We start from the raw sequence: 20,923 nt of genomic DNA on the forward strand, positions 1-20,923 counted from the left end.
AGGAATACTTCCCAGTGTGTATCCTATCAATGGACATCCATTTTCACATTACCAACCATTGGCTCTGAGTTCATTGGCTGGGGACGGTTCAACTATTGACAAACATCAGCCAATTGGAATTTTGCCTGCTCTGCTCCTTAACAATGGATTTAGGGCTAATACAGGCTTTATTCAGTACTTGTAGAACTGAAGCAAAAGTCTGTTTTTTGGGTAAATTTGTTTCTTTAACCCAAAAGCAAACATTAACATTACCAGGGATATACATTGTCTACACAAGGTTATGAACTCCCTGTGTGATAGGGCTGTCTGGCCCAGCAAAGTAGAATGAACCCTTATACCTAAAAGTAATGGTTGTTGAATACCAGGTGCCAAATGGTGCAACAGAAAAGTATAGGAAGAATGGGTTTATGCTGGGCAATGGCCAATGCAGCGATTTGCTTGACCACTGTAGAATGTGGTCTACTGTGGTATGGGTGGGGGTGTTAAACAAAAATCTCTGTAAAAACAGCAAATAAGGGTTATAATGGAGTACAGAAAGATCACAAGACCAAAGGATAAATCTAGAGTTCCATCAGCCCATAACATTGCCATAATGCCTGGTATAATAGATTGCTTTAAAGCTTTAAACATGTACCTCTGATGGTCCACTGAGTCTGCCTGCACACTGGTTTATTCGGGTAGCATTTGCATCCAATGGCTGTTAGGATAAAATAACTTATATATAGATCTTGTGATTTGCACAGTTGATTTATCTGTCTGCAATCCAAAAAGCTGCACATAGCTGACTTATCCGTGTAGCAGCCGGTTGTGATAAGCCAATGACTTGCAGCATTTAATTCAGGCAGATGTGATCTGCAAATTACAGTGATCAAGTGAAAAAAAACTTGGGAACTGTGTGCATAGTTCAGGATGCTGTGACATAAACATGTGTAAGTTGTGGAAAGTGCATATAGTTGGGCTGTGATGTGAACGTTTATATATGTTGAGGACATTTTTACTAAGTTGTGCTAAAAGTTGATCCATCTAACAGAAGTCCAGTCTCTGGGTCATTATAATATTGGAGTGCTGCAAGGGAGTGTTCAGAGCACATTGTTTTAACTATGGTCAAGAAACCTACCAAAACCAAGCCTGAAAGGAAAGGGTGCACAATTGTATTCACCCTGCCCCATTTTCGGGCCTGGCCCAATGATGTTAATAGGTTACTTCACCAGGAAACCAATTAAAAGTAGGACAGGATTGTGCACAGTTGGGAATGCTATGATATGAATATGTATAGGTTGTGGAAAGTGCATGAAGTTGAGGAAGCTGTGATGTGAACATTTAAATAAATTGGGGGTGTCTACTAAGTGTATCCACCCATGACAAGGCAGAATTGGGTCATGAAGCCCAATCTCTGGGCCAATATAGAGCTGGAGTGCTGCAAGGGGGGCTCTGACCACATCATTCTAACTATGGTCAAGAAACCTCCCAAAGCCTGATCGGGAAGGGCTGTGTACAAAATTTTTCTCCCCTTGCCTGATTTTACATTGACCTGTATTTTGGGAATAGCCTACGACGTTGATGGGTTCCACCAGCAGGAAACCAATTGAAAGTACGGAACATGGTCCCTGGATGACTTCCTGCATTCTTCACCTGTGACACCATATTCTAACCATAGAACTTATCCATACCCTATACCCATCAACAATCAACCATGAATTCCAGGTGAAGTTGGAAAGGATTGGTTGATTTATCACTGTTTTAGGCTTTTTTTTGTATTTACTATATAATGTTTTCACCTAACTGGCATCTCAAGAAGAAGCTCAGCCTGTTTTTCTGTTATGACTATTTGACAACCCAAAAGGGCTATGGAGGAAAGGAAACTGCTATATTTTGAAAATGAATAGTGTTAGTCGAAGGAAGCACCATTTAATGGTTCTTTTAGCAGTGACTGGTGAGTTGAGGAAACTTCACACAACCTGGGACATTAGTGAAATTAGTATGAGGATATTCAATTCCCTTCTTACTTGAAGGCCCAAAATTATTAGTTTAGTGAGGTTTTCCTTTCAACCATAAAACAGTAGTCCTCCACTTGTTCTCTAGATTGGTGGGATTTTTTTTTTTACCTAAAATGTATTTACAGCAAAATCTTTGGTTTTAGCTTTGGGTAGAGTTGGGAAGATGTACAATCCCCTCTACGTTCATTTTTTTTTGTACCTGTAAAATTTCCCTTCCTGTCCCAGAGACACAACAGGAAATTGTCCAAAAGAGCACATTTTAGATTTCCTCCCACTTTCTTTTGGGATGACAATGGTCACCATTACATATAAAGGTGGAATCTAGTGAGAGAGGACAGTGGAAAATAATAAAAACTGACCTTTCCCAACTTTGCCTTCTAGCCGAAACTACAAAAAAATTACCGAAAAATAAACTAACTTTTTACTAAATCTCTTTGGAATGCTCAGAAATTCAGCTCCAGCCTGATATAAAGCTATTAGGACTCTAGCTAGCTAGTGCTGCATGGTTTGGTGTCTACCCTGTAGGAGTGAGGAGAAAGCCATGCATAGAGTGGTGGCAAGGTCAAGAAGCCGTTTACTCACGCCGTGACCCTCCTGACCTCTTTACCAGTCCTGGAAAGAGAAATTGTGAAAATATCCAAATCAAAGGTGCCATTCATTACTCAAAAGCCTTAACTCCGGATAACAGAACAGCTGCCACCTCTGCTGCTCTACAAACAAAATGGCTGTCCACTGAATAACTGAACATTGGCTCAAAGCACGCAAAGGGTGACAGAATTTGCTGAATGCACATAAAGGTTTCCACCATTGTGAAGGAGTGTCATCTCAAAGTATGCAATCTGGCTGCCATCAGCAAATGGGTCTTCTAATGGATATACCTAAAATTAATGTGTCCATGGCCAATAACAATTTGCAATGTACCTTCGGATTTGCTAGAATATTTTTGTACTTCAGGAAGTGTCAATGTCTTAGTTCAGCCCCCTCTCTTCTTGAATTTCATGACCTTCTCCTTGTCTCAGTGTCTAATTATTCTCCATGCTGGCCCAGCTCTCTGTCCCTCTATTCAACTCCCTACATAAGGGAGGCACTGAGTTTGCTTGGGCTGCTTCTCCAACAGCAGTCTCAGGGCTTTTGGATGTCTACATGAGGGAGGCTTTTACTCCTATATTATTATAGAAGATTGTTATTGAAAGGGATAGTCAGGCAGCAAAGTCTTACTAAAATGAAACTTCATTACCTTATAGACCATTAATAGAAAAAGTCCCATCTATGCTCCTTTCTGAGGATTGGGCCAAAAGGAAGAGAAAAATTGGTGCTATCCAAATTTGTTGGATAAGTCTTGTTGGGTTCTTGCCATGAGCTCTGTGTGAGATATTTTCCAACTCAGGATGGCATTGCCAGTACCAACCATTCCCTTAAATTCATTTCTGGCCCTTATTGCACTCTCACCTGTATAGCCTTGGTTGCAATTGCAGATGATCTGCCTTGACCGTGGTTCTTGGTGGCATGATGCAGCAAAATGTCGTCCACTGTTGGGACCATCTGGGCATGGACAAGGCCGACAATGATCACCTGATCCGAGAACAGGGTTTCCATAAAAACCAGGAGCACATCTGTAATATTAAGATTGGCATTGTTTAAATTTTTAAATCTGGTGAACAGATTCTACAACTTATACAAAAATATAAATAGACATTGACCAGTGATGGAAGTTACCTCTCACATCTTTCTCCCGCCCTGTTGTCCCGGCAGGTTAGACAAGCTCCTGTCCTCTGATCGCACTCCTCTGAGTGACCGTTGCATATGCACTTCCGACAATTCGGAAAGCCCCAGTGCCCTGGCTGGCAGCGATCACACTTTAGGCCATATGCGCCAGGTCGGCAAGGGCACTGCCCATTGTACTGGTCACAGAAGCTATGAGTGGATCCCTCCAGATTACATTCACAGGCTAAAAAAACAAAAAATAGGTGTTAATCAGCCAATCAGACTCAAGAACTTCAACTAACTCCCACCCAATCCTCAGCTCAACCACACCTAAATATTAGAATTCTCCCCTGTGACATATTATAGCTAATTGTTATTTAATTAAAGTGTAAAGTTACCTCTGCAGCCAGAAGGTCCAAATCCATACGTCCCAGGGGCACAACGGTCACATTGTCTTCCAATGACATTTGGCTTACACCGGCACTGTCCGCCATAAGGATCGCATTCTGTGCTCACAGATCCTTGAGGGTCACAGTTACACGCTAAGGAAAGGAAATAATATTCATTAAAAAAATAAAAAAATGTATTTCCTACAGAGTACAAGCTTGCCAAATAAATGCCAAATGAATAGGAATGCAATGAAAAAAATCAATATTAAAGTGTGTGCAACTGTCCTGAAATTTAAACGATTTGTTTATTCCCCACAAGGGGGCAGTAAAACATATCTAATACCCCAACCTGAAAGAGTTAAACAGCATCCAACCAAACATAGTAAACTTATAGAACAAAAATGCTGCAAAGTGTATCCTGCCAAAAAACAAAAATCCACTCTTTCAGCTAAATAAACTCAAAAATGTTCTGGTTTTAAAGGACACACGGACAAACATACAGGACACCGAATAAGGGTTTGGATGTCTTTTCATTAGCTTTCTATTTCGGAAATGTAAAGAAATGAAAAAAATCTATTATATTCATAGAGTGGTCATAACATTCTTGTGCTGAGAGGATGAAATGATCTATATCTGTGTTTCAAGACTCATTTTGCTTTGATTGGATTGGACCTTTATAATGCATAGTTAGCAAAACTTTTATTTTTGGATAGCATGGAGACATTTTTGGACTTTTATAAATTCTATGCATGCTGTATCACCCATTATCCTTTGTTACAGTGTGAATGGAACTGAATTCTCTTGGATTCTATATGGATTCTGTTTGACTCTGGATCACCCATTGTTTGGCTTCTAAAAGCAGCTAGATGGGCAGAATAATAAGGGCATGGAGGGCAAAAATTCATCAGGCCGACCAAATGGTTATTGAAAATAAGAATTGGAAAATGAGAGCCTTTTTAAGGTCAAAATCTGTCCTTGTACGATATATGTATATGAGCTGTGTCAAATAAACTTCCATTCATCCACAAATATAATCAAATATTCATTCGCACGGTGGCTATTGAGCCGTGTCCAAAGTGGCATATCTCATCATCCACAATAAACAAGGAGTTGGTTCTGCTTGGGCCACTCAGTCCTTTTAAAAGCAGCTAAGTGGACAGAATAACCTAGAACACCAAATATACAATGACTGCAGGAACTGATTTTCTTCATAACAGTTAGTTCATCCCAGCACCATGGCTATTAGCACATTGCCATTCTCTTCCTGAACTCACCAAGGGCTCCATCATGGATGACGGAAGACATGCTGGTGATGAGTTTCGTGCAAACCTCATTGGTTGCCGATTTGATCACATTGATATTACTACTGTGGCATTGGAATCTCTCAAAGGCTTCTTTGCGTTGAATGGAGGCCGGGTCTCCAGCAATGAACATCTCTAATGAGGAGTAACGGGGAACCAACACCAGCTACAGCAAAAAAGGTAAATTAGTGACAAACAGCCTATTAAAATAAAAGTTTTTTTTCACCCAACATAAATTCAAAATCAGTTCTTTACAGCCAAGCTTTCTCTTGAATTAGGTACAAGTCCTCCCCTTTTAACTGTTCAGGTACGAGAACTTTATAATCTCCGTACTATTTTGACTTGCTTCCTCATGCCAAATCCAGCAAATAGAGATAGGTGGTCAAAAACCTGTAGATTAAAGATTTCCACTGTATGAACTATAGAAATAGGTGCCAAAGGAGACCCTGCTTCATGGAACAGCTTAACTGCAACCAAGATACACTGCGCCTGATTTATTAAAGCTCTCAAGACTGGAGAAGATAGACTATCATAGGAGAACCTGGGTGATCCAGCAAACCTGGAATGCATCTGGTCTAGGATGGAAAACATTTGCTAAATAATAGCAAATGATTTTAGAAAATCCATTCCAGGTTTGCTGCATCAACAAGGTTCTTCAATGATAGTCTATTTTCTCTAGTCTTGGAGAGCTTTGATAAATCAGGTCCATTATGTCAATGAAAAAACAAAGTGCTGTCCTCACCGAATCTATAAGGATGTTGGCCCCTGGTACCTTCTTCCGTAGATTGTACCTTGTGAAGTCCAAGCGGATGGTGTAACTTACTCCACGCTCCAAGCAGATTGGCTGAGCCAAGACCACTTGTCTGCAATGAAAGATTTACAAATACAATTTACATAATCAGTACCTTCTGAATGTAAAACAGTAATGGATTGTGGTCAACAATAGGCTTATAATACAAAATTTTAGGTCATTTTTTTTAATTTGTACAAAATCCTTTTTTTATCAATTACATTATATATGTGGTGCTTCCACACTTTATTGTGCATCATGTATTCTGGGCTTTCTAATTGAAAGAAAAGCCTAGCACTGGCCCTGCAATGAAGATCTATATGGCACCATGACTGCTAGTGCAGAGGGGTGCATCCTATTTCTCCACCATTTGGCTGTCCTATTCTGATGATATATATATATATATATATATATTTATTTATATATATATATATATATATATAACACAGCAATAAATTCAGTTTGAAACACTTAGGAACCAGAACTTACATTGACCATCTGTAACTTCCTGGGATCTCTAGATAAACTTAGGTACCCATACACTCACCGTGACGTTGTGGGAAATGAGGCCGTCATGACATCATCAGCGGGGATGGTATTACCGCAGGGGCTGCTAGATGGAATAGGTCCAGGTCTGATAACGCTTATCTTCACCTGTTGCCACGTCTCTGGAAACTATGTAAAAACAGCAAATGTTACAATGAATGAAAATTGGACCACAGATATTTAGAGAAATAATGGAGCTAGTGTCCAACCAGATTTTAATAAAGTGAAGATTGCAAAAAATGTAAATGACTTATAATTGCTCACCTTGGGCTCATAGCGGATGATGGCGTCATACTCCATCGAATATGGAATATTGCTGATCTGAAATTCTATAACTCCACCTTCAGGGACCAAAGCAAATCCAGGTCCAGTCCATGTAGCAGGGCGACCAACCATACGTTCCCGCTCAAATACAGAACATCCCTATGGGGAGAAATATTTAAAGCCATTACTGAAGAATAGGTGGCCAATGTGACTATTGTGAGCCCTAAAACTGAATGGTAGGAAAGCCAGCTTATTCCAGCCTGTGCATGGGATGCTCACATCTTTAATAAAATATGTTTAAAGGGTAAACTTTTACTTTCATTCTGATAGAAAAGAAAATGGTTAGATCTTCCATCAAGGTTATAGTGCATTCTGCTGCAGAGATTCACCCATATTCACGCATTCACCCATAGTGCCCCATAAATGGAAAGTCCATTCCATAGAGGGAAAATATTTTTATGAGGACAACTGTTTTGATGGCATCTAAAATGGAAATTCCTTCATGTTGGGAAGATTTCCTATAACTATTTACATTTCTAGGACAGGAAAAAATATTTTGGCAGAAGTTTTCTTGTAACTCCTGGTTATATAAACAGGTGTGAGTATATTTTGGTTGTCTTTAAGGATCAAGTAGGAGTAGGTTAAACCCCTTGCCAAGTCATTTTTAGCCTGTTAGGAAGATTTGTTTTTGAAGAAAGATCCCAGGCAGCATGGGAAAACTTCATCAGAGACTGTTGGCACCCCATTATCCCACTGCTATCCAGGGTTCTTCCAATTCTTCTCCCCTTACCCCCTCCATAGTTCTGTACAGAACTGGGTATACAGCGTTCATTATTTTTTTTGCCAGTCAAAATAATTATAAAAGATCGTTTCCAGCAACCTAAACTTCATGGCTTTACTCTTCTCCCCTTCCCTCCATTGTTTTTGTTACCTGCCGGAGCAGTGCAGTCTCAGCCTCATAGGTGTAGTGATCCAAGTTGATACGGTAGTAGCCGGATTTCACTATATTACACTGTCTGCTGACCATGTTGTTCCTGCAGCGGCACTGACCTGTCTCTGAAGAGCACCTAGTCACAAAGAAAGACTTCTCTTTATCTCTTTATAAAATGATGACAAACATATTCCATCTAAACTCTCTTAACTCCTTTGGATTCTTGACGTATACATCTTTTCCACTGTGCCACTCCTCTGAAACACAGAATTCCACATATCAGCCCGGGACTTTCTGACAAACGTGACCCCTGTGGCTTTTTTCTGCCTCTCCAATTACCATCAAATTGTGGGGTCTCCTCTTCTGAATCCCATAATCATAATGCCTTTAGTATTACCATTACAAAGAAAAGGTTTCATGAACGGGACACATAACTCCCTTTGGGACGGCTGCTCCACAGTAAAGGAATGTTTGACATAGCCTAACCAACAGGCCTAGTGATTTGATATTTAACCACCTAAATCCTCTGAAGAAGAAAGTGTTGCGAAACGCGTCAGAATATTAAGATTTATTTTAATTCTTATAACAACATATACTTGTGTGGCCTTTAATTATTCTTGTAACTGAGATACATTAAACATTTTGTTTTTTGACCCTACGAAAAGTCTAACACTAATATGGTGTAACAAAAGACTCTTTCTTGGTAGACCCGATTTAGGTTTATCTGATTTATCCCTTTTTTTTTTTTCCATTACTACAAAGGGTTGGTTACTTATATAATCTATACAAAGTGAGTTTTTTCCTCCTTTCCTTTTCTTTACATTTTTACGAACATTGTAGCTCACAGTATGCAGTGAAATCAGAGAAAGCAATTTAGTCCATGAGAGGAGCCTGCATAACTGTGCTAGAATGAAAGTAATACCAGTGATTTGCATATCTCAAGCTGCTAAAACACAGACCAACTATACTGATAGATATATTCTGATCTGTTCAATCATGCACAGTTTTGTACGTAGCAAAGTTCTGCATTTTATACTGCAGCACGGTTCTTAAAAAACATTCCTGTATTTTACACTTACTGGTTATCCCATGCACCTCCAACGTCGCAGTCACATGAACGGCATCCGTTAATATCATTACTAAGTGCCCAGTATTCTGGCTAGATAAAAAAACAAGACAACAATCTAATTAGAAAAGCTAATTTTTCGAAAGTGGTGCAATATGTTTAATGAAAATTATTGATGGTGATCTGTGCTTTGATCGGCATTCTTGCCATATTCAGAAACACAGGTGGTGATCAGGGTTTGGAGTAAATGATCTTTATATCAGCCATATGAGGGCACATTTGTGGCAATTGATTATTCACAAAAGCAGCAATCAGGATATATAGAACAAACACCACCATTGTGACCAATGGCTTTGGCCACTATTAAAGCTGTGAACATAATCTGGCAACCTGTAAAGTGTCAATTATTCTGATCGCCATGATGCTCATAATTAATTTCCTGATAATAATGATCGGCTGTTCATTCATGAATTGGCAAACTCTTAGAAAATCGAAGATCGTGTAAGCTGATGCCACTTTTATGAATGGAGCAATAGTGATGGCGTTTTAGAAGGGGGTTCCTTTTTTTCTGGCACATTGGTAGTTTTTTTTTTAACCCTGCAGCATGTTTCAGGGATAAAACATGGGGAAAAATGTGCATTGTTTACTGAGATGTGCAAAATATGTTTCCTTTTTTTTTTATTATGCCTTGACGTATGGCTTAGGATGAAAGGGATAATTAAGGTCTGTTGACAAATCCAGGCATGCAGGTACCTGGTATTTAAAGCACAGACACCGTACATTTCCCCACAGTGTCTGGAACACACACTTAGCCCAGTCTGGTGGTGACACCACTCCAAAGGCCTGCTCTCACCCCATGGCCATCAGCACATTCACCATTCCTCTTCCCCTTTGACAGGAGATTCAGTTACCAGCAGCTGCTGGGTGGAATGCACAGGAGGATATACGCCTCCCTCCCTGGGAACTATGACTTCCTGTGGGAGCTTGTAAGGTGTTTGTATGTACGGAATGGAAGCTATCAATGTATAATATTCCGGAATAATGCCTTTACCCTCCCTTGTAAAAATAAACAGATTAAGGGATGCGGCAGTGCAATCTCACTCCTTATTCCCATCTGGTAATTAGAAAGGAACAATGGGCGCCAAAGCCGCCTCTCCATGCCTGGCCAACAACTGTATAATGGCTTCAGCTCTGGAGCCCAAAGGTGACCTTACAAGACACTCCAAAATATTTATAGCCTATTCAGAAGATCAAAGTGACTGTTATGAAGCTGATTCAGAGAGAGCAGGAGATGTCAGTGATGAAAGTAAAATTCCAGCTGCCATTTTTTGATGATGCAGACCAAGGTATAGTGAGTGAGCTCTTGAAAAAGCTGGAAGATTTAATAGGAGCAATACTTAGTTCTCCTAACTTCCTTTTTTGTAAAACTTAATCATTTCTTTTAGTTTTGGATAGAGTAAGGATACGTTAATTCTCATTTTGGCTGTCTTTGTCCTTTACTTTTAATATGGCACAACATGATTTGAGGATAGGAAGTCACCCCTTGGACAATTGTCACTGTAACAAGTCCACAAATGGAATTTGGAGTTTTCCTCCATCCCTTTTACATTAACAACTCATTGATATTGGTCACCAAGACTAACATTCTGGAATATTTTACCAGTTGGGATGCAGGTGGCAATAAAAATTTGACTGAGGCTGTTACAGTTTTCTACTCTATCCAACAAAAATGGCTTTTGATACATTTAATGGATAATATATAATGTTTTTAACTGAGGGTTCTAATACATTCCAGTTTCCTGCTCAACTCTTCTCTAGCCAGGAAAGAGTGTCAGTTATCAGCCCTGAGCTCAGGCAAGAAACAGCTACCATAGAGGCATTAAATCTTGACACTGAGCTAACACTCCTGTTCTGATGGGAGTAGTATGTAAGTAACTAACAACATCAAAAACCATCCCTACTGTGCCTGGACCTCTATTGAATTCTCCCTTCTTGCCTCTATTTTACCACTGTATCCAGTAATGGCAAAGGTCAGTAGATGGTAACATGAAGAGTAGTAGGGGACTATGGCATTTGACAATCCTGGAAATGTTGAATGGAGAACAAATTCCAGAAAAATGTATTGCTCAGTATGAAGAGTATGGACTGTTTTCTTTTCAGTTTCAAATTTTGAAATCCTTACTGAGCCAAATATTAAAACAAAGTTACATCAGCAAATTGTGTCATTGCCAAAACAAATTCTACATCAACATTAAACTCCAATTTGATCCAGCTATTTATTTGTCCTAGATTGCTTAGTTGCCGGAAGTTTGATTTTCATTGACATACTCACCAGGCATTGGTTACAACTGCGTCCAGTTACAAAGCGCTTACAGAAGCAATCTCCGCTAATAGAATCACACTGGGTACCATCAGGAATGGTTCCTCTTGGATCACACTGGCATCCTGCCAATAGATTAACAAATCAGAATATAATCAACAAATTAACCGATTCAAGATCATATTCATTTCTCCAACTTGAAATTTAAAGGATCTTTCAGCTCAAACTCTACCTTGTAAAACCAACTTTACTGTCAACAATAGAATATTTCTTTCTAAGGAGACCTCCAACCAGGGTTATTGGGAAGCCAGGCCAGTATAAGGTGCATGCTATTAGGCTGCATATAAAGGGAATTTATCGGGTCCTATTGTACTTGTTATATCTCTTTGCTTCTATTGTCTCCTTTAGAACAGAATGAGTCCAAAAGCAAAGACAGACAAAAAGGAGACTCTAGGGTAACAAAAGAGTATGAATTAGGTGGACCAATATGTTAAGATTTGTCTTGGTTTTTTTAAACAAAAAGACCTTTTTTATATTGAAATGGAGGTACAGATATGCTACAATGACATTTCAGTTTATGTTTTCAATTATTGATTTTTGCATCCTTTTCAAATCTCTTACTTCTGCATCCTTGGAAGTTGCCAGCACTGAGACCAAAAAATCCAGACTTGCATCTGTCACATCGAGGACCTTCAACAAAGTCTTTGCATCGACACTGTCCAGCTATGAGACCCAAAATTGGATCATCCTGAGTGTCACAGAGGCCACCGTTAAGAGAGCCATCAGGATCACAGTCACAGGCTGCAGGGAGACATTTAGAACACTGTTAGATATCATAGAAATATAACACCTTAGATTCTGGATATTGGTTGTACCTACCCACTGGACCCAAAGTAAGGCAAGACCTCATTGACTAGAGGTATTACAAATGTTTCCTTAAATTTGTATCAAAGGACCCTTTGCCCTGGCAAAGGTCTCCCACATGTGCCTAGCATTTAATTTGGCAATACCTTGCCCAGCGTGCCCCCTTGAAATACCCATATTTCTATATCAAATGTGACTTTTATATCATTTGCTGAGCTCTGCGTGAATTAAATTCTGGACCATTTTCTCATCATTACTATTTGTATGTACTGTTAGATGTATTCTGTACAAGATGTTAAAAAGAAGTTGGAGACTACCATTGTCAACCTCTCCTGGTGAAAATACTGGTTGCCTGGTATTATGGTCATCCAATGGCTTTGGTACTTTCTGAGTCACTAATCTGAAACTAAAGTATGGCAAAAGTAATCTAAGTAATAAAGAAACTAAAGTAATCTAAAGTATATCAACCATGGGCAGTGGCACAGACGTATTTTCCTCAGTACAGATTTCCTTTAAAATAGTTCTTTTATATGGGCATTGATGCAGACATACAAGACTTCATGTTAACCAATTCATCGGACACATAAATCCATTATTAACTTACTCTGTCTGTTGGTTGGTCTAGACTGCAGCTGCAGTTCTAGGTCTGTGGGTAATATTTTGTAGTAGTTTCTTTTTAACATGTTTGACAAAATTTGTGAAGTAAACCCCTTCCACAATATTGTTCCTACTCAACAGCCCACTGTCATGTACCTTTACAGACATTGCTGTCCCGGATGTCCTTAGTGGGATCTTTGTAGTAGAAAGGTTTGCACAGCTCACAGTTTCGCCCCATTGTATTGTGCTGACAGTCATCACAAACACCTCCGCTGGTGTTCCTGGTGGACAGGTAGACGGCCATGTCGAAGTGACACAATCTGGAATGGTTGTTGCAGTTGCACTCTGTAAAGATAGTGTTAAGTCTTCAGTCTTTTTGTTTGTTGGTTGAAGTTGAGAATACAAAAGAGTAAAAAAATAAAAAATCATTGGGAAGAAAAAGACCCCTCACCTTTTGTGGAAGGAAAAGCATTTTGGTAGCAGTGGAAAAATAGTGAGCAATGGGTCATCTAAGACATGCAAACTTTGACCCCACTTTTCGGATCAGTACATTAAACGTATTTAAACCCCCCCTTTTTTTGGTTGGGGAGAATTCCTGAGAAGCCAGAGACACAACAAGAAGAGAGATGCAATTGCTCCAAAGTGTCTGGAAATCCAGACAGGTATTATCTGAACAGTTGTCCCTATTATTCATCTAACCTAACCAGTTTAAGAAATAGGTAATCCATTGATGATAATGTAAACAACAAAATGTTGTCAGGTTCCATTGATGGACTCAAAGTATTAAATTATAAATATCTTTGTATACATTGAGATAGCTGCTCATTTTTCAGATAAAATCAAAATTCACTGATCAGTGAACTATAATCCTATTGGCACTTCTGACATTACTTCTGCCCATTGCACCACTTTATTGGATAAGAATTCCATTTGTTCGAGCTCCAGACTCACTTTTACAAGCATTGGTATTGCGTCCTTCTGCTGGTCTCCAGGGGAGGTCATTGAAGAAACTGTCACACTGCTCGCAGTTCAGTCCCTTGGTGTTGTGTTTACACACACATCTGCCATGGACCTACAATTCAGAAGATACAAAAATATGACTGCCCTCATCCAACACCAAAAATGACACAACAGACCTTGCACTAGTTCTGTTAATCAAAATGTGACTGCATTCACCACAACTCCAAATGTATTGGAAGTGCAAGGAGGAACACAACAAAAGAAAATAAAAGAGAAAATAAAACTCCTTTATTATGGTATATTATGTTTATGGTGTTTACAGGGTTATCATTCATCAAGGGGTGGTACTGTTAAACAATCTGTATACTAGGCTAATAAAAAAAGAGAGATGATTGGTAAACTTAGATCAGTTAGATCATTGCTTCTATTGACATTTAGGAAATCTGGAGCAATTACTACATACCCTCCGGATACCTCCAATTATATCAGTCTTCACACATTGTTCAACGATACCAAACATTAATGAGGGGAGACTAACTAAATCTAGACTTTATATGTTCCGCTTTTGCTTGTTTTTAACATACACAGTCACTATTTGAGCAAAGAGTCAACTTTCATCCACCACCCTCCAGTTACATTTTTACCATTTTTTTGCATGGAGTGACCCTTTTAGCATTGATTCTAAACTTTTATGTACCTCTAGCTTAACAGAAAACTAATATTGTAAGGCAGGATAAATAAATATGATTTTAGGAATTCTCATTAGGAATTGTTTCAATGATCTGTTTCAGCTTCCTATTGGTGACATTTCCTTTAAATCGTTGGCACATGGCATGGTGCTATAATGGGTTTATTGATGTGTCCTTTCTTATACCAAAATTAACGACAATAGCTCTATGACTAATTGGCCTAAATAATTCTATTTTTTGAGGACATTAAGACAAGGACATTAGAATTTCTTACCATGCCCTCCTCATCCCTGGAGACACCTTGGATTGGAGCGCACTCAGAAGCGTGTCCGTAACAGAAGCAGTTTCCTCTGACCACCAGCTCATGGAGAGCATAGTAATACTTCTCTTTGATCTCCTGGCGGGAATCGAGCAGGTTATCCCCCAGTGTGTGAAGTCTGGTGAAATTAATCCTCAGGTTGGTAATTTTAAGAAGATCTAAATGACAAAAATGACTCGATTAGAACAGAAGATGATCATGACTCTGTCCATCTTTCTTGACTTACATATAGTAGATGAATTCAAAAGAAGTGGGAAACCCAACCAAAGAATGTTCCATTTGAGTTTGAAGGTGAAAAGACAAGCATCCAGCTAAAACAGATGTGGGTCAGGATTTCTACACATGTAGTGCAATAATGGCTTCCCTAATGCAAAAAGGGTAGGCAGATTGGGAATATTTGCAGTGCTGGATTAGAGATCCCCTAAACCTGGAAAAAGTGCTCTTAGGAGATTATTATTTCTTTGCAAGGCAGTAAATAACCTGTGCAGGTCATGGGGTGATAAGGAAGTCACACAGTTAAAATTTGCCTGAACTTAGTTTAAATTGATTAATTAATAAACAAAACAATCATTTCATTATTAGAATTTGAATTATTTTTATCTGTGTCAACAAATACTGATGATCCTAAAACACAGGTTTATAAATTCAAAAGCCAGCACAGATCAATATTGAATTGTATAGTATTTTATTAAAGTAATTTGAATACATAATTGGTTTCATTGCTGTTTAAATGGCTCATATAAGAGTTTCCCCTTCTGTGACACATTTGTTACATTTGATCTACAAGGGTGACACTTCCACTAACAGAACCAGCTGGGACATGTCACAGTAATTTGCTTTCCACACTCCATAGAAGGCTGGTGGCTGGACGAGGGCCAAGAGAAACACCCAGTATCATCCGTTAAACAGGGAGTCTGCCATGTATGGCAATAGAGCAAAGCCGAAAACACGGAGCTAAATCAGTAACAGTCACAGACATCTTTACAGGGGCTCAGAAAATAGCTCCCTGGATATAGAAACGAATCAGACTCATCCTGTGTCGGGAAATAGCCCTGGGATGGTCTATAAAAACACTCCGAATTCCCCTGTATCACTATATTCTAGTCTACATAATGGTGCATCTATCTTTGAGTGTCTGTAACATAGAAGACAAGGATCTGATTCCTCAAATGATCTGATCTCTAAAAATGGCATACTGATATAATATCAACTGACCCATCGGAGGGTAAACCATCTGGAATCATTAAACTGTATGAATAACAAAACTTTTAGCCTTTTTTTGTATGGAAAAGATGAAACCTCTGAGAGTTTATTTTTTGCTGTCTGCATATTAAAGTTTTCCTCTTAACTGCCTGTCCCAGGGATGCAAATAATGGATAGATCCAAGTAGAGTTGATTCCAACTCAGATCAAAGCTATTCTGAGCTCAATCAGAACTTGTAGCCTGAAAAATCGGGAGTTTCGATCCAACATTACTATACCTTCTATTGATTGGTATAGTAGATCGTTGACAAGTGTCATACTATACCTCTCTGGTGCACATATTGACTGCTGTAATTGGCCATATTTATTGATGTAATATACTTGTGCAGTGATCAGATTGGCTGCACAATAACCATCAATGACAGATATAGTTCAACTCTAAAAATGTAAAAAAAAATATACAGATTCTGATGTTTTAGAGTTTGGTTGGATTTCCCAACTGAAGCAACTGGATTTGATTCAAATCCTAATTTTTGTGTTCCTAAAGGTGTGTTTGCTATGTACAGACATATGCATTCTCTGTACAGGCATGGCCCCATCATGCATAAGAACATTGTTCCTTGTAGGAGACAGTTATAGTATGTCCTTGGGTTACTCCAGGAGCATAAAGCTTGGAGCTGAAACCCCCTGGTGACCCAACGTCCACAGACTGCTGTCCAGGTTGCCTCGTGGATGATCAAGCTCTGCCTTTCCCAAAGCACTGTTGCAAGAACAAGAGTTGACTTTGCCCCAAAAAAGTCTAGGTTGGAAAACCACTATAATAATGCCATGGGGTTTTCCCGATTTATTGTAAGTACATACCCCTGTTAACAAGCTTTTGAGAAGTACTTACTCTGGATACGGGGGCTATAAGGGTCTCTGATTGGGATTGCTGGATCCAGGACTCTGTATATCACCTATGAAAAGCACACAAGGGTTAATAAAACCAACAGCAAAAGCACTAACATGTCTGAGCTTAAATTATTGCAATCATAAATAGTGCATGGGTCACTTTTTAGCTCTGATCATTCTGTCTATTCCAAGCTTTAAAAAATATTTCTAGTTGTCTGGTATCAGCTACTGTTCATCACTGCTCTTTGTACAGCTACTAAAGAATAGGTGGAGTCTATTTTTCAGTACGAACAGATCAATTATAAAGTAAAAAATATGATGTGCTGTGTATGTACCTGCTTACTTTTCCATATTTTATATTTTGCTTTAAAAGCAGATATTTGTAGATTAGCCGCTAGGGGGAGCTCTCTATTTAAGTAAATCTCTATTCAGTCTTCTAGTTTGTGAAATGGAACAGATATTATAATTCCAAGTTGATATTCAGCCAAACAATTTGCTTATGCTTTGAAATGATAGAAAGTGATTATATCCTCTGCTGGGTATAAATGTCCCTCTTTTCATGCATTGGAGACTATTTTTCCATGCTTCCTGTCCCAGTAGATGTGGCCATTGTGATTGAAGTTGAGAGGGAGTCTCCTTCACCTTCCAGTGATCCATACCTAAGGTACCTAGCCAGCAATGTAAGAGGCATTCTTCCCACTGACCACCACACAAATATACTGTGAGCTGTGGATAAAAAAATCATAGAAAGGGGTTCCCTGAAGACCTCAATGTTATTTCAAGGGTCCCCCCTAGTTAAAAAGGTTGAGGAAGGCTGCTCTATTGTATATAGACAGGAAATGTCTGAAACTGAAGCTGGAGGAACACTGAGATGTGATTTCTTTTTTTGACACCCTCACCAAACATTGATCACCATACCTCTCCTTCTGTTGACGGCTCAATTTCAGAGTAACGAGATTCACAGATGATGTCGTCCACCTTTCTCTGGGTGTTTCGGGAAATATTAGGGAATACGGATGCGCAGTCATAAGCAAAGTATCTGTAAACTTGCCAACTTCGACCAAAGTCTGACGAGCGCTCAACCAACATGGACGCAGGTCTGAAAGTCTAAGACAAAAAAAGAGTAAAAAAATGTATATTACAGTTATATGAAAATGAATGAAAGTTATATGAGTTTTCTATTAAAAAATATAATAATTGTATCAAAAGAAAAATAAAACATCAATTTAATCTAGAGCTAATCTGGGAGATAGAAGAATCCAGTGGGTGACATGGCCATCCAACATCCATCCATAACTTCACAATACAAAGGTCTGGACTGAAAACTGACAGTTAAATACTTTAAAACAGTTCTATTTTCGACCGGAAGGTAGAAAAAGAGAAAAATACCTTGCAAATCCTCCTATTATAATTTGGAGATGTGAAATAAGTGAAATTCCATTTTCATTCACTGGATCCCATCCCAACCCCCAGATATTTCACTATTCCCATGAATGGAGTTTTTGTCTTCAATAAATACCCAGGAAGAAATGAAACAACACAGGGATCATTTCCATAATCAGCACAGATATTAGATGTACCTTGAAGGTCATGATCAGGTGAGTGAAGTGAAATTCAGCCTCCAGGTCTAGTTGAATGCTGACTTCAGAGACTCCTGCATGAAAGAAAGGCGAGGGGGTTATTTCTCATATGTAAATTTACCTGTATGGGTTTTTATGGCAAGCTATAGGCTGATGGAAATTTCAAGTCTTTTTAATCTATTTTAGATGTCTATGTACAACAACTAGCACGGATGGTTTGCTTCTTCAGACCTTCCACTAAAATTCCATTGTGCCTTCCCCCCTTCATAAATCACCTATCAATATAGGTAAAAAACCTACCTGAAAGAAAAGACATTTGAATTACATTTAGCTCATACCCATCTTCTACAGCAGTGTTTTTCAACCTTTTACAACATGGGGGAACCCCTTGAAATAACTTTCAGGTCTTCAAGGAACCAATGCTATTAATTATTATATCCATTCCATTGACTTAGTGATCAGTGGGAAGGCTGCCACCCTTACAGATAGCCAAAAAGATCATTGGTGTCAGTGGTAACTTACCTGAGAGTCACAAACTGCTCAATGCTCAAGGAATCCCTAGCAAACTCTAGACGAACTCTTGTTGAGAAACACTGTTCTACAGGAATCTTCGCAAAAGGACAGTGGCCTCGTGCCCAACAATGCAGGAGGTAAGGTGTATATACAATATTCCAATTTATTTTATGAGTAGGTAATTTGCAAATTGGTCCTAGAAAGTATAAGACTTTCTTCAATTCCAGTGGAAACTTCAATCTATGGTGGGTCTTTTGGTTAAACCCAAACTTTTTCTGCACCCTCTTTCTCCAAGAGCTCTCTGGTTTCATTAGGCAACAGACAGAGGCACTGGACTCTTGTGCCAAAGAACTGAAACCAATGGTTCAGGGGTTCTGAATAAAGGTTAATTTTGCATGGCCTGTTTGTTAGACCAAGGCTGGTAAACATCTAGAGCAGTGTTTCTCATTCAGGGTTCAGTGGAACTTTGGGGTCCCTCCAGAGGTTGCTAGGGGTTCCTTGAGCAATGATCAATTTGTGTCTCTCAGGTCAGTTATACTGACACCATTTTTTTTTTTTGGCTATCTGTATGGGTGGCACCCTTCACACTGGCCAACAATGTAGGAGGCATTCTTCCTGTTGGCCACCACACCAATGTACTGTAAGTTATAGATATAATAATTATAGTTGCGGTTCCCTTAAGACCTGAAAGTTTGTGAAGGGGTTTCCCCACGTAGAAATGTCAAGTAACACTGCTCTAGAGGGTCCAAAAGGGGTGCGGTTAGTTAGGGTGTTCCAGAGGTTTTAGTACACCCACTTCTTTGGGGATTTAGGCATAAATGTAAGTGAGAGACCAGTTGGTGCTGGAAATTGCTCCTCAGAGGTTGAACCTGCCCAGATGTGCATGGGTGACTGCTAAATAACAAAAAACTATGCCACTGACCTTAATGCAAAATCACTTAAACTCTTTGCATAATACTAATGTCCCAACACGTCTAATACATACACAATACAAAAACAAAAGACCAATGATGGCACTGTGATGATATCGGAGCCTGTCGAGGTCTAGCACCAGGCCTGGAAGAATCTGGGTTATATCTCTTAGGGAGCTAAAATTTGCCAATCATAAAGTGTTGTGAATTAGTATTTATTAGATGTTTTTAGAAAGGTACTTGTATTTGCCTTACTGGCCCTTTTGCACTTTTGCAGTCTTCCAGTCCAATGAAAACTACTTCATCTCATCCCGACATAACAGGACATAAAAGTGTTCTCCCTTTGAAGCTAAGCTGATGATGGGAGGGAGAAAAACACAGATTAAGAAAGGCTGAACTCTAAAATCCCTTGGATGAAGTTCAATTGCCATTTTAGAGATGATAGGTTCAGACAAATTCTTTTTGGACGTTAATGAGCGAGATTTACAGTTGCAAGCTGAGACATCAGATATAGACGTACAGTTTATTATGTTGCCCAATATTTTGGTTTCTTTATTAGTGGTGAGTTGTATATACACTTTTCCCTTCCATTAAAGGTTGGGGAATATGCAAATTCACCAGTTTTCAATGGTCACTTAATCAGGGTCGGATTTATACTTCTTGCTCCCCTAAGCCAACTAGCTTGGGCACCGCAGGTGTGCAGACCTGAGAACTTAGCATGGGGAATCTCACCAATAGGGTCTCTAAACAATAGAGGAACCACATTGATATGTTTATCTCTCCAGTAGCTAACAAAATCACTTTTGGGTGCCTGACCTTTGAATATGTTCTCTTCTGTTATAAAATTCCAAAGTATTACTGGGCTAGACCCAAGCTGCCTTGGCTCTTCTGATTAGCATAGTATAGCGCACTTAGACAGACCATGAAATAAAAAGAATGACTGGCTTTTAGTGGAAGCCTCTTGGGACTGATGAATGACAACAAGAAGCAGAAGGCTAAATTATAAGTGGCCAATTAGCACCTTCTGCAAGGGATGCAAAAAAGCCATAGCTAATAAATAGCAACAGTAATCTTACAGAAAGTTGTGTT

The 20,923-nt window shown here is 39.1% G+C and overlaps 1 protein-coding gene across 4 annotated transcripts in view; it reads right to left on the reverse strand.

Moving 5' to 3' along the window:
* Nucleotides 1-20,923, reverse strand: part of LAMB2 (laminin subunit beta 2) — a 55,756-nt gene that overhangs the window by 11,479 nt on the left and 23,354 nt on the right. For 2 of the 4 annotated variants that reach the window (XM_072420630.1, XM_072420633.1), the window contains 19 exons: nucleotides 18,411-18,484; nucleotides 17,749-17,937; nucleotides 16,832-16,895; nucleotides 14,693-14,895; nucleotides 13,721-13,841; nucleotides 12,926-13,114; nucleotides 11,930-12,109; nucleotides 11,321-11,433; nucleotides 9,002-9,081; nucleotides 7,923-8,058; nucleotides 6,992-7,150; nucleotides 6,729-6,856; nucleotides 6,134-6,254; nucleotides 5,365-5,557; nucleotides 4,100-4,243; nucleotides 3,714-3,945; nucleotides 3,447-3,610; nucleotides 2,580-2,609; nucleotides 635-697 (listed from right to left, as the gene is read on the reverse strand). In XM_072420630.1, the coding sequence (XP_072276731.1) occupies nucleotides 635-697; nucleotides 2,580-2,609; nucleotides 3,447-3,610; nucleotides 3,714-3,945; nucleotides 4,100-4,243; nucleotides 5,365-5,557; nucleotides 6,134-6,254; nucleotides 6,729-6,856; nucleotides 6,992-7,150; nucleotides 7,923-8,058; nucleotides 9,002-9,081; nucleotides 11,321-11,433; nucleotides 11,930-12,109; nucleotides 12,926-13,114; nucleotides 13,721-13,841; nucleotides 14,693-14,895; nucleotides 16,832-16,895; nucleotides 17,749-17,937; nucleotides 18,411-18,484 (2,583 nt within the window). The remainder of the gene's footprint in view (nucleotides 1-634; nucleotides 698-2,579; nucleotides 2,610-3,446; nucleotides 3,611-3,713; nucleotides 3,946-4,099; nucleotides 4,244-5,364; nucleotides 5,558-6,133; nucleotides 6,255-6,728; nucleotides 6,857-6,991; nucleotides 7,151-7,922; nucleotides 8,059-9,001; nucleotides 9,082-11,320; nucleotides 11,434-11,929; nucleotides 12,110-12,925; nucleotides 13,115-13,720; nucleotides 13,842-14,692; nucleotides 14,896-16,831; nucleotides 16,896-17,748; nucleotides 17,938-18,410; nucleotides 18,485-20,923) is intronic. The other 2 variants (XM_072420631.1, XM_072420632.1) reach the window with 2 other exon arrangements.

Source organism: Pyxicephalus adspersus, chromosome 8 (assembly GCF_032062135.1).
Source record: "Pyxicephalus adspersus chromosome 8, UCB_Pads_2.0, whole genome shotgun sequence".
NCBI lineage: Eukaryota > Metazoa > Chordata > Amphibia > Anura > Pyxicephalidae > Pyxicephalus > Pyxicephalus adspersus.